The sequence below is a fragment of the Anabrus simplex genome, chromosome 2 (assembly GCF_040414725.1).
Source record: "Anabrus simplex isolate iqAnaSimp1 chromosome 2, ASM4041472v1, whole genome shotgun sequence".
In the NCBI taxonomy this organism is placed as follows: domain Eukaryota; kingdom Metazoa; phylum Arthropoda; class Insecta; order Orthoptera; family Tettigoniidae; genus Anabrus; species Anabrus simplex.
Window position 1 is genome coordinate 710548765 of NC_090266.1, and position 12464 is coordinate 710561228.

General features: G+C 41.4%; 1 protein-coding gene across 4 annotated transcripts in view; it reads right to left on the reverse strand.

Annotated features, from left to right (window-relative positions):
• Positions 1-12464, reverse strand: part of CaMKI (Calcium/calmodulin-dependent protein kinase I) — a 1265700-nt gene that overhangs the window by 660494 nt on the left and 592742 nt on the right. The window contains exon 1 of one of the 4 annotated variants that reach the window (XM_067141329.2): positions 9680-10275. The exons of the other annotated variants lie outside the window; for them this stretch is intronic. Coding sequence (XP_066997430.2) covers positions 9680-9918 — 239 coding nt within the window. The 5' untranslated portion in view covers positions 9919-10275. Of the gene's footprint in view, positions 1-9679; positions 10276-12464 lie in introns of those variants that run through there. 4 annotated transcript variants of the gene reach the window in all.

Below are 12464 nucleotides of genomic sequence, written 5' to 3' on the forward strand. Positions count from 1 at the left end.
TTCAATAATATTGCTAGTGACTTCAGGGCACTTAAGTCTGAGCTAGCACAGATTTTTAGAAAAATAACAATTTTCACAACCTACCACTAGAGAAAAGGAAAACTTCCAGAAATGGCAGTAACTAAGGCGACGCTCTTTCAGACAATACAGAACCTCCACCATCCTGCCTTCACGCCGTGTATTCTTGTTCTCCTAAACATGCTTTCGAATACTCCACTAACATCAATTTTGTTTTAGAAAAATACTTTGTTTCAGATAATAATAAATGAGAGGAGAGATTCCTTAACCCCAGAGGACACAGGTTCGAAACATCCACTCTTGGAGAGGCACATGGCCAAGGAATTTACTCAGCCTATTCCAGAAATGATTATTAGGTTGATTCCTGGGTCAGAAATGGCCGGGCACAAATATGGCCGTTCTATCCCAGTTAATATAATTGAGTTGCATCCGGGATTTAGTGGGTTCGAATCCCACTGTCGGCAGCCCTGAAGATGGTATTCCGTGGTTTCCCACTTTCATACCAGGCAAATGCTGGGGCTGTACCTTAATTAAGGCCACGGCCGCTTCCTTCCAACTCCTAGGCCTTTCCTATCTCATCGTCGCCCTAAGACCTATCTGTGTCGGTGCGACGTAAAGCCAATAGCAAAAAAAAAAAAAGCTAATATAAGTGAGATGAGTTGGCGTTAGACTATTATTTTATAACTAACATCTTATTAACTCATGTACTACTGATTGGGTGAATGGTCAGCGTTGACACCTTCAGTTCAGAGAGTCCCAGATTAAGTTTCTCGTCGGTTTGAGGATTATAATTGCGTCTGATCAAGTCCTCTGGCTCGGGAACTGGGTCTTTGTGTGTGTCCCAACACATTCCTCTTCATACACACACAACACACCGCAATACCAACCACCACAGCAACACGCAATGGTGAATATATCATAGGCTTGACGTCAGGAGGGGCATTCGGCCGTAAAATATGACCGACTTCACACGTGCGACACAGACTGCACCCACGACCCCTCCAGCGTACTGAAAAAGTGGCAAAAGACTGAAGTTATTTTTAAGAAGAAGTATAATAAGAATTCTAGGCCTGTCACAAAATGTTAAATGTGATACAGCAATAAATAGGACACTCATGTAACGCATTACCCGACTTTCCGTTATATACACGTCATAAGCAAGAGAGTTGCGCTTTACGGCCAGGCAGTGAAGTGATAATACGTTATTGCTACTATCAGCTGGTCTTTTTCCCGGTTTATTGGGATCGCACCTGATGTGAATACGGACCAATTTTACGGCCATGGCCCTCCGTAACACCAATCCTACATTGTGGGGTGTATTCAACATTGTGTGTTTTTGTGGTGGCTGGTAGTGTCGTGTGTTGTAAGCAGATGAAAAGTTTATTGAGGAACACAAACACCAGTCCCAAACGCAGTTAAAATCCTCGCCCCGGTCGGGAATCAAACCCGGCACTCTCTGAACCGAAGGCCAATACGCTGACCATTAAGCAAAAAAGCCGAATCAAGTGACAGAAAGAACACTGGAATATATTAAAAAATTAGCCGAGCACCCACAGAAAAATGAACGGATTTATTTATTTTGTTTACATTCGGTCAGTTAACAAATTGAAGACGAATGAAAGGTCGTAATTAAGGGATCATCAACAGTGAAAGAAAGAAGCACTGTCAATAATAATAATAATAATAATAATAATAATAATAATAATAATAATAATAATAATAATAATACTTGGCTTACGTCCCATTAACTACTTTTATGGTTTTTTGAAGATGCCGAGGTGCGGGAATTTTGTCCCGCAGGAGTTCTTTTACGTGCCAGTGAATGCACCGACACGAGGTTGTCGCATTTGAGCACCTTCAAATACCACCGGACCGAGCCAGGATCGAACCTACCAAGTTGGAGTCAGAAGGCCAGCGCCTCAACCGTCTGAGCCACACAGCCCGGCTGAGGCACTGTCAATGCCAGAGGGAGCTGAATTGGAGTTCGATGATAGGTTGATACGATCAAGTGCATTATAGCAAACATAATTCTACGCGATCCAGTTTTCAAGCGAAAACTGGCCAAACCACGCCACGGGCGTACCGCGTGCGACACAGAATACTCACGCTACTACACTGTAGAGGAACGCGACCCACAGTTGATTTATGTTTTCTGTGTCATCAGACATAAAATGTTTTATGACCCTTTCTGTTTCAACTTTACTTCCGTCTCGATAATAATACTGTCATTGCGTGTTCATGTTGCGTGGTCATCATGTCAACCACAAACCCCACCGGTTTCAGCTGTCATGAAACCATTTGCACTCTATCTTAGAATACACGGAGGCTCTCCCCAGGTCTCAGAGCAACTTGCTGTTCACCGAGTTGTTGAACTGTCAAATGTTAACATTTCGTAAGGCATGATAACGTATAATATGAAGCGTGAAAAGAAATGTTAATTTTGGTCTTACATGACCAAGCAGAACGGCGGCGTGTGTTAACGCTCTACTGCTATGGAGACAATCTCTGCATTCGCGGGACTAGTGGGTTCGAACCCCACCGTCGGCTGTCCTGAGAATGGTTTCCTGTGGATTCACAGTTCCTCTTCCAGGCAAAAGGCCGGGATAGTTCCTATTCGTAGGCCATAGCCGAATCCTTCCACCCCGTTACCCAATTTCACTCGCAACATAGTCATTAGTTCAACTGAGGTTGGCGCCAGGAAGGCCATCCGGTCACGAAGAAATGAAATATAATTTCATCTCACCTTATCCCAAACCCTGTATCAGGAAACTGGACTAAGGGTAGACATACAGCGTGTCTACTAGTTGCCTTGGCCTGCGAGATCACCAGACCTTTCATCCACTCAACACCTCTGTTGCATTATGCAATGATAAATCCAGCGTCATCCAATACTAGCAATGACCGTTGTTGATTTGATTGACCAAGTGCAACAGGTGTGGAACTCTATCCCACACAATGATATACGGCACTTGTAAGACACAATGCATGCACATTTTCATGCCTGCATACAAAATCGCGGGTACTTCAGTGATTATTAGTGTACCACTATGTCACTTGTTCTCTCATGCATACTTGAACTTTTGACCTGGAAATTTTAATCAAATATGTTACCTAAATAATTGCCGAGCCTAAATTGCTTTTCTCTAGGGATTTCATTTTCTGCCAGTGAGCATATACTGCAAGCAGTTTTCGAGCAATGTACAATATGGGAAAACGAATTTTAATAAGCTACTCCTTATTTTAAAGCGTACAATCTGAAAGTCCTCGGAAAAATACTCATCAAAAAAGTTACGCATGCCACGTTCTGTTGTGCTCAGGTGGAACCGATAGCGTATTATTTAATGTGAAAATCAGTATAGCAAATACAAAGAAAACGATACTTCTCGTAAACTTTGGAGCCAGTATGAAAAGAAGTCCTTTAAAGCGACTAAACCAAACAAATTAGGAAACTCCTCATTATAACATCACAAATTAAAGGCGTTTTTCAATGCAGTAACATGATTCAGTAACGTGTTGGTTCTCCACGAACACTGAGGCATTCTTAAATGTGACGGGACATGTTTAGTACCAAATCATTGAGCATTTAGGGCCTGAATAGTTAGTGGTGGATATTAACGGTTGGAAAATTTCCCTTTCAAGAAAGGTCCACGCATGCTCTATGCAGTTCATGTCCAAGGAAGACATTCTGCGGATCCCACGTCCGTTCATATATCCATTCACAGCTGCTGCACGATGTTGATGAGCGTTATTGTTCTGTAAGAATAAATCCATCTGCTACATTCTCTGCAAAACCACTTACTATGTGTGGCAGAATACTGTCTTGGTACACTGCGGTCGTCATGTTTCCTTTAAGAAGAACCAGTGGAGTAAGGCGACCGAACGTGCTACCTGCCCCGAACAGTGCTGAAGCTCCAAGTTGTTGGTGACTTTCTACTGAGAATTAGTCATTGTAACGTCCCCCCCCCCCCCCTCTTGCCCTCCATATGTGCAGAGAATTGTTATAACGGTATAAAGTAATTCGCACTTCGTCAGTTAACAACGTTCAGAATCTTTGACCTCGTGTCCACGTCTGATGTGCTCTACCCATCGAACGCGAGCCACACCGTGAAGACATCGAAGTGAAGGAGTCCGGAGGGTCTTCTGAATACTGTCCCTCATCATGGAATCTATTGCGTACAGTGTGCGCACATACAGTAACTCTTGTGGCATCTCGAAGCTCGTGGCGCATAGTAGCAGTGTGTGTATGGTGCAGAAATGCATAGTGTATTTACCGGTCTGAAGCCGCTGAATATTTTGCGAGGACGACCCGCACGTTGTCGATCTGCTACTAACTTAGTGTCTTGAACTTTTTCCACAACATGGAGACAACACTTTGATTCGTATTAACAATATTGGCAACGTCAACTTTCCTCGTGTTCTATTACATCAAAGTGATGATTTTGAATCGATCTGCCATAGACAGCGACCGACGAGGCATTTTAGTGGACAGTGCATATAAGCAAGGTACACAGACAAGATTGCTTGGACGTGACGTCAGCTCTACTGCACTTAATTAATTTACCAGTCTTGAGTCAAATGCACCTAGTTGTGAAGAATGCAGTGTTGCCATGATTTAAACAACATACGTACTATCAAACCATAATGAAACAATGGTGGGTAAACTGCAAGTATGCTTAACTTTTTTGGCGAGTGTGTTAGTTTTTTTAGGATTGCCGAAATTCCTACGTAACTTCCTTCAAGTAGTTCCAAGTTGCTCTGCTAGTTACCGCGTAGCAGCTGGCGCAATTACAAGGACCTCCATTATGTACCGTGTGGCAGCTAGTTTTGAATACTATGATATTACACTGGCACTGATGAAGAACATAGCAATTACTAAATAAACTGAATGTATCGCCCATTGACGGGCAAGTCATCCTGTAAATCAAATTTGAACTCGGTTACGTTGACTTTTCCTGGTGACCTATTTCCATTTTATGAACTGTAAATCCTATTCCACTGAATAGGATAATCTTCCTCAGGCCACGATGAGTTTTGGAGAATGGAATGGAGAATAATTAATTGTATTATTTTACACTACAACTGAAAGAATGTCAAATAATAGTAGTTCGTAATAACTTCACAAAACTCCATGATCCGATGACAACACTACAGAGAACTCTGCTAAACATAATTTCTTAGAATAAGGACGGGTGTTAGAAAGGGAAGGGCAGAGTCTGGGGTAGTGCTCTTTATCAGGAATACCATTGCATGCAACATAGTTTCTGTTAGGCACGTAAATGAGCGAATGATGTGGGTAGATTTGGCAGTTGGAGGAATTAGGACTAGAATTGTCTCCGTGTATTCACCATGTGAGGGTGCAGATGAGGATGAAGTTGACAAGTTTTATGAAGCATTGAGTGACATCGTGGTCAGGGTCAACAGCAAGGACAGGGTAGTGCTAATGGGCGATTTCAATGCGAGAGTTGGGAATAGAACTGAAGGATACGAAAGGGTGATTGGTAAATGTGGGGAAGATATGGAAGCTAATGGGAATGGGAAGCATTTGCTGGATTTCTGTGCTAGTATGGGTTTAGCAGTTACGAATACGTTCTTCAAGCACAAGGCTATTCACCGCTACACATGGGAGGCTAGGGATACCAGATGCATAACAGACTATATCTTAAACGACTTCGAATTCAGGAAATCTGTTAGGAATATACGAGTTTTCCTGGAATTCTTCGATGATACAGACCACCATCTGATCTGCAGTGAACCAAATATCTCTAGGCCTAGGGTAGAGAAAGTGAAATCTGTCTGTAAACGATAAGGGTTGAAAATCTCCAGGACGAGGAAATTAGATAGAAGTACATGGATATAATTAGTGAGAAGTTTCGAACAGTAGACAGTAAGCAGGTTCAGGATATAGAAAGCGAATGGGTGGCATACAGGGATTCTGTAGTAGAAACAGCAAGGGAATGCCTACGAACAACTGTGTGTAAAGATGGTAAAAGGCGAACATCTTGGTGGAATGATATAGTGAGAGCAGCTTGTAAACGTAAAAAGAAGGCTTAGCAGAAATGGCTCCAAACAAGGGTCGAGGCAGACAGGGATTTGTACGTAGATGAAAGAAACAGAGCGAAACAAATAGTTGTTGAATCCAAAAAGAAGTCGTGGGAAGATTTTGGCAATAACCTGGAAAGGCTAGTCAATCAGCGGGAAAACCTTTCGGGACAGTAATAAAGAATCTTAGGAAGGGAGGGAAAAAGGAAATGAACAGTGTTTTGAGTAATTCAGGTGTACTCATAATAGATCCCAGGGAAACACTGGAGAGGTGGAGGGAATATTTTGAACATTTTCTCAATGTAAAAGGAAATCATCCTGGTGGTGTTGCGAACAGCCACGCTCATGGGGAGGAGGAAAATGGTGAAATTACGCTTGAGGAAGTGGAAAGGATGGTAAATAAACTCCATTGTCATAAAGCAGCAGGAATAGATGAAATTAGACCTGAAATGATGAAATATAGTGGGAAGGCAGGGATGAAATGGCTTCATAGGGTAGTAAGATTAGCATGGAGTGTTGGTAAGTTATTTTCAGATTGGACAAAAGCAGTAGTTGCACCTATCTATAAGTAAGGGAACAGGAAGGATTGCAAAACTATCGAGGTATCTCATTGATTAGTATACCAGGCAAAGTATTTACTGGCATCTTGGAAGGGAGGGTGCTATCAGTCGTTGAGAGGAAGTTGGATGAAAACCAGTGTGGTTTCAGACCACAGAGAGGCTGTCAGGATCAGATTTTCAGTATGCGCCAGGTAACTGAAAAATGCTACGAGGGGAATAGGCAGTTGTATTTATGTTTCGTAGATCTAGAGAAAGCATATGACAGGGTACCGAGGGAAAAGATGTTCGCAATTCTGGGGGACTATGGAATTAAAGGTAGATTATTAAAAGCAATCACAGGCATTTATGTTGACAATTGAGCTTCAGTGAGAATTTATGGTAGAATGAGTTCTTGGTTCAGGGTACTTACAGGGGTTAGACAAGGCTGTAATCTTTCACCTTTACTGTTCGTAGTTTACATGGATCATCTGCTGAAAGGTATAAAATGGCAGGGAGGGATTCAGTTAGGTGGAAATGTAGTAAGCAGTCAGGCCTATGCTGACGACTTGGTCTTAATGGCAGATTGTGCCGAAAACTTGCAGTCTAATATCTTGGAACATGAAAATAGGTGCAATGAGTATGGTATGAAAATTAGCCTCTCGAAGACTAAATTGATATCAGTAGGTAAGAAATTCAACAGAACTGAATGTCAGATTGGTGATACAAAGCTAGAACAGGCCGATAATTTTAAGTATTTAGGTTGTGTGTTCTCCCAGGATGGTAATGTAGTAAGTGAGATTGAATCAAGGTGTCGTAAAGCTAATGTAGTGAGCTCGCAGTTGCGACCAACAGTATTCTGTAAGAAGGAAGTGAGCTCCCAGACGAAACTATCTCTACACCGGTCTGTTTTCAGACCAACTTTGCTTTACGGGAGCGAAAGCTGGGTGGCCTCAGGATTATTCATAAGTTAGAAGTAACAGACATGAAAGTAGCAAGAATGATTGCTGGAACAAACAGGTGGGAACAATGGCAGGAGGGTACTCGGAATGAGATAAAGGCTAATTTAGGAATGAACACGATGGATGAAGCTGTACGCATAAACCGGCTTCGGTGGTGGGGTCATGTGAGGCGAATGGAGGAGGATAGGTTACCTAGGAGAATAATGGACTCTTATGGAGGGTAAGAGAAGTAGAGGCAGACCAAGACGACGATGGTTAGACTCAGTTTCTAACGATTTAAAGATAAGAGGTATAGAACTAAATGAGGCCACAACACTACTTGCAAATCGAGGATTGTGGCAACGTTTAGTAAATTCACAGAGGCTTCCAGACTGAACGCTGAAAGGCATAACAGTCTATAATGATTATGTATGTATGTATGTATGTATGTAGTATATAAAGCAGATTCGATGGTTTTATGAAGTGTGAACTGAACTTACGTACATTACAGATTAAAGCGTGTTTTCACCACGAGAGAAGTATTCACTACTAACATTTCAAATGCATTCTCAGGATACTGCGATATATTTCTACAGAGCGGGACCGTCTGATCAGCCTGTTCGTTTTGTCTGGAGGGCAGTTGTATTTCCAATTAACAGAAAAGTTGAAACTATTTCTCACGTAAAATATTGTGCAAGAAATTCCTAGGTCTTCCTGAAAGAAGTCGAGCAACTTCCACGTTCGTTTAAAGTGCACGTTAGTGAATAAGGCTTTCCAAGTCTGTACAGAAACGAATAGAAAGGAACAATCAATCGCCCTCCGAGATAACTAAATAGCCAACCACATGAAGGAAATAAATTCTCCTTGAGAAAAGATTCACTGTATTGAGACTGACAAGCTAGAAAATAGACTAGCTGGCGGATCTCTTCCTGGACACTCGTTGAGGTAAGGAAAGGAAACTTGCCCCGCAGTGCTTACGTTCTCGTGACTGACATGTATCCTTCAGGCAGGGCGCCCGCCGAAGAAACGTGGCAGATGATCTAGCAGCAACGTGATATTTACATAACAGTGATAACTCAACACCCACTAAAGTCGTTAGTCGGTAACGAGCAATATTTCTTACATAGATGTTGAAGATATTTTTAAGGTAGTAGATTTAAATAACGTTAATAATGAAAAGACGTTTTCTGAGCGGAGAAGTTGCGCATGTTAACGTGGGAGGCGCGTGAGTTCGAATTCCCATCGTCCGCTGCCCCGAGAATGGCTTGCCGTGCCCTCCAACCCTAGCTTCTAGGCAAATGCTGGGACAGTGTTCATAAGCCACAGCCGATTTCGTCGACCCTTCGTTACTCAATTACATTCACCATCATTCATTTCATCTCCATTAGCTCCTCAAGTGAGGTTGGCGTCGGGAAGGGCATCCGGCCGTAAAACATGCCAGATCATTTCACCTCACCGTACAGTATCTCCAATCCCGTATCAGTAAACGCGGAAACATGGAACAAGAGCATGACATGAGGTAGTTTTGGGTATGTTACACTTCTATTGGAAGCTAACGCAGGTGAACATGGTGCCTTCAGCGTGTCTGGAGAGTTGAGTATGTATCCGGAAATATTTCACTCATTTTACAGAATGAACTAGGAGACTAAATACACGGTTATTTTCCCCACAAAACTGACGAAATTAATGCTCAATTCTGGATGGTCTTTCGTCGTTAATCATACAGACACCAACGAGATATCCTCTCGGCTAGCCACAAACGCGTGGCGTAAAGAGGATTCGACTGCATTCCTCAGGCAGTAACGGGGCAGAGCATGCGACTGCCACGTCTCAGTTCAGTGGGCGATGGTGTATTTGTTTCCATTTACATTGGTTTATTCTGAAGTCTCAGGCTACGTTACGTGCCGCATCACCCGGGCTGGCTTATGGACTCAGAAATACATACTGATGAAATAGTTTGTGTCTCGTGTATATTGTGCAAGGAGCAATCGTAAAGAGGTTTAAATTTTGCGCTAGATTGTGTTAAGTCCATTTCAGTATTATGTTTGTTGTTTAAGGGGGTCTAACAGCTAGGTCATCCGTCTCTCATTATTAAAAGTTGGGGAGAGAAAATCAAATAATCATGAAGTAAATGCAGCCACTTACCTTCTGAGGACCATAATTTCGTTTTCTAAAGAATCTTCTCTTCCTTTGAGGGCTTTCTTGTCGATAATTTTGACAGCAAACTTCTGGCTAGGCTTCTCCTTGCTCTCTGCCAGCCGCACTTCCGAAAAACCTCCAGTTCCTAGAATTTCCTTCAGAATGTATTTGTCCTCTAGGGTAGGAATTTTTTCGGCTTCCTTCTCAGTTTTCTTGAAAGGGTCTTTATTTCTAAACAGTGGCATTTTGTCACTTAAATATTATTACAATCAACGGAAATAACTGGGTTTTTAGATTGTATATGTCAGTTCAAGAAAACTGTAAGCTAAAGGGAGCAAAATTCAAAATTATTTCTAAGATCAACTTTTAGTGTGAGTATTCTACTGGGCCTCTTGTGTTTCGACACAATATTGATTAATACACACCGTGCTACGCGTTCGCCTCGCAATCAAGTCACACGACTACTTTCCAGCGTTGGAGGAACGTTGGTAGACTGAATCACAGCTAGTTTTAAATTAAGTAGCAAAATAAGTGGTAGTTCAGATAAAAAAGTATTCTGAAGAACATTCCCAAAGTCGCAACAAATATCACTGCTTCCAAGGAAAGACGCAACGGCAAAGCACAGTGTCAGACGACATTCAGCTACTACGAACGAGAAATGGATGTTGTCCCACCTTTTGAATTCAAAACCTGCGAAGAAGTATTTCTAGATAAAAGAGTTTTACGTACTGTATGCTCCTGAAAGAAAAGAACGCCTCTATTCTCGGCTCTACTCACACTCCTGTATTTACACTTCAAATACGTCAGTGCTCCGACCAATTTTGAATTATGCATGTGGTTTGTTTGTTTCTTTGTTCGTTTCTTTTTTTCTTTCTGACTGAAAGGTTCACAGGTCTTAACAATGTCTTTGTCTACGTGTTTATAAAGAGACCATTATGTCGCGGAAGAGGTGAAGATCAACCCAGATGTGATGTCCGTTCATATTATTATTATTGTACCGGGAGGTACGCCTCAATCCCGCACATTTAAAAAAGCGCCTTAAGAAACACTATCTATCGAACAACTCTTGAAACAGCTAATGCATAAAGTTGGGACATCAATCAGAAGATGTCACCACTGAATAACTGAGTAATACGTTATTTTAAAGTGTCCTAAACTGATTGGATTTATTTGTTTTGTTTTGGGGTACATCAAGAAGTTTGAACTTTTCTCCATAGATATGTCTACAGAAACTGAGGTCATGCACTCTGGTGCAAGGTGGAAGAATGAGTGATTTAAAGAACTTTTGTGTGTATAGGTTTTCTCAACAGAATTGACTTTCATTTATTTTGGTACTTCAAAGTTTGCAACACTTCCTCCTCTTCCCGCCAGCTTTTGAGTCTGGCCAATCACAAATTTTATCTAATTATTTTTCAGCCAATTACAGGCTTCTTATAGGTTTTTCGGTTTATTCAGTAAAATGAGAGGGTGTGTCCGGATTTAGTCCAGAGCCTTCTCTAACCCTTCCCCTCGGATATATAAGCTGCGACTTTTCAAGTTAACTTGTCTTATTGATCGTTGGAGTTCTGAGTGTGTGTGTTAAGACAGGAGGCGGGATGCCTCTTTCTTCGGCAGGCAGAACATCAGCCCAGGTAATGGCCACCAGTTATCTCTGTAGCTATCTCCGCAAACTTACCCGAGGTGGAGTTTAACTATGTAACCGTCTGATTTCTAAAAAGTAAACTTTCTTCCTTCTCAAGTTAAATTTCATAAAGTCAAACTGTAAATCGGGGATAGAGAGTGCGTTACCCTCTCGAGTTCCCTTTCAATTTATCTTGAGGTGACTACGATTTTGTAACCGTTCGTCTTTCTGTAAAGCATTAATTAACCTTTCTTTCTAGTCACCTCAGTAGCTTGGGATTAGAATCTGTATCATCGGGCTGCGAGCCCAAGTAGTGTTTTATTCTTTGTTTTCTAGGAGCGCAAGTGTACGCCTCCATACATTTTGAGTTCTGGGGGCAGTAATGTTAACCTGTTCTTCCTTATCATGAAGGCCCAAAAGTATGGGTACTAGATAACCCTGTACGTATTAATTACATTGTAAATTGTAAATCAAATCAATTGTAAATTGTAGGTTGTGCCTAAAGAGGACAGAAATTGTAAGGTTTTATGTAAAGTGCCTTGAGTAGGCTGTCTCCTTGGTTGAATTTGGAGAGCATGTAAGCTATTTTATGTGGTTTGTGTAATACTGAGTGGGGCCTTTGGAAGGCCGTTTTGTAACCTTTGGAGCAAGGTGCTCTTGAATTGGGAGATTTCCAACCGTTTGGTTTTCTTTCTTGTATCAAACTGCTATTTGTACCTGTAACCTTTTTATTTCACTAAGGATAAAGTTTGTTAAGTTTGAGATTTGAAATGAAATATAACCTTTATTTTTAAAGTTTTAAGCTAATCTTTGATATCGTAGATAGACCCATTCCAACCAGCACCTTCTTTCACCTCTCTCTGTTCCACGGAAACTCCGTAACAATTATTATTATTATTATTATTATTATTATTAAGCTAATATTGTTCTCTGCAATAAGGTGTTGTATTGCCTGTGTGTATTTAAAGCACTTTGCAAAGAAAATAGCGTTAAGTTTTATCACACTGTAAATAAATGCATCTTTTTAACATTAATTTCACAAGGATGTATGTACCCCATTTGAAACAAAAGTATTCCGCGACATAGAAGCTTGGTATTTTAGGACTTGTCCAGGTTCAGCTCGAAATCCACAAAAATGTATTTAATTCAGTTTGAAAATAATCGCTTCGA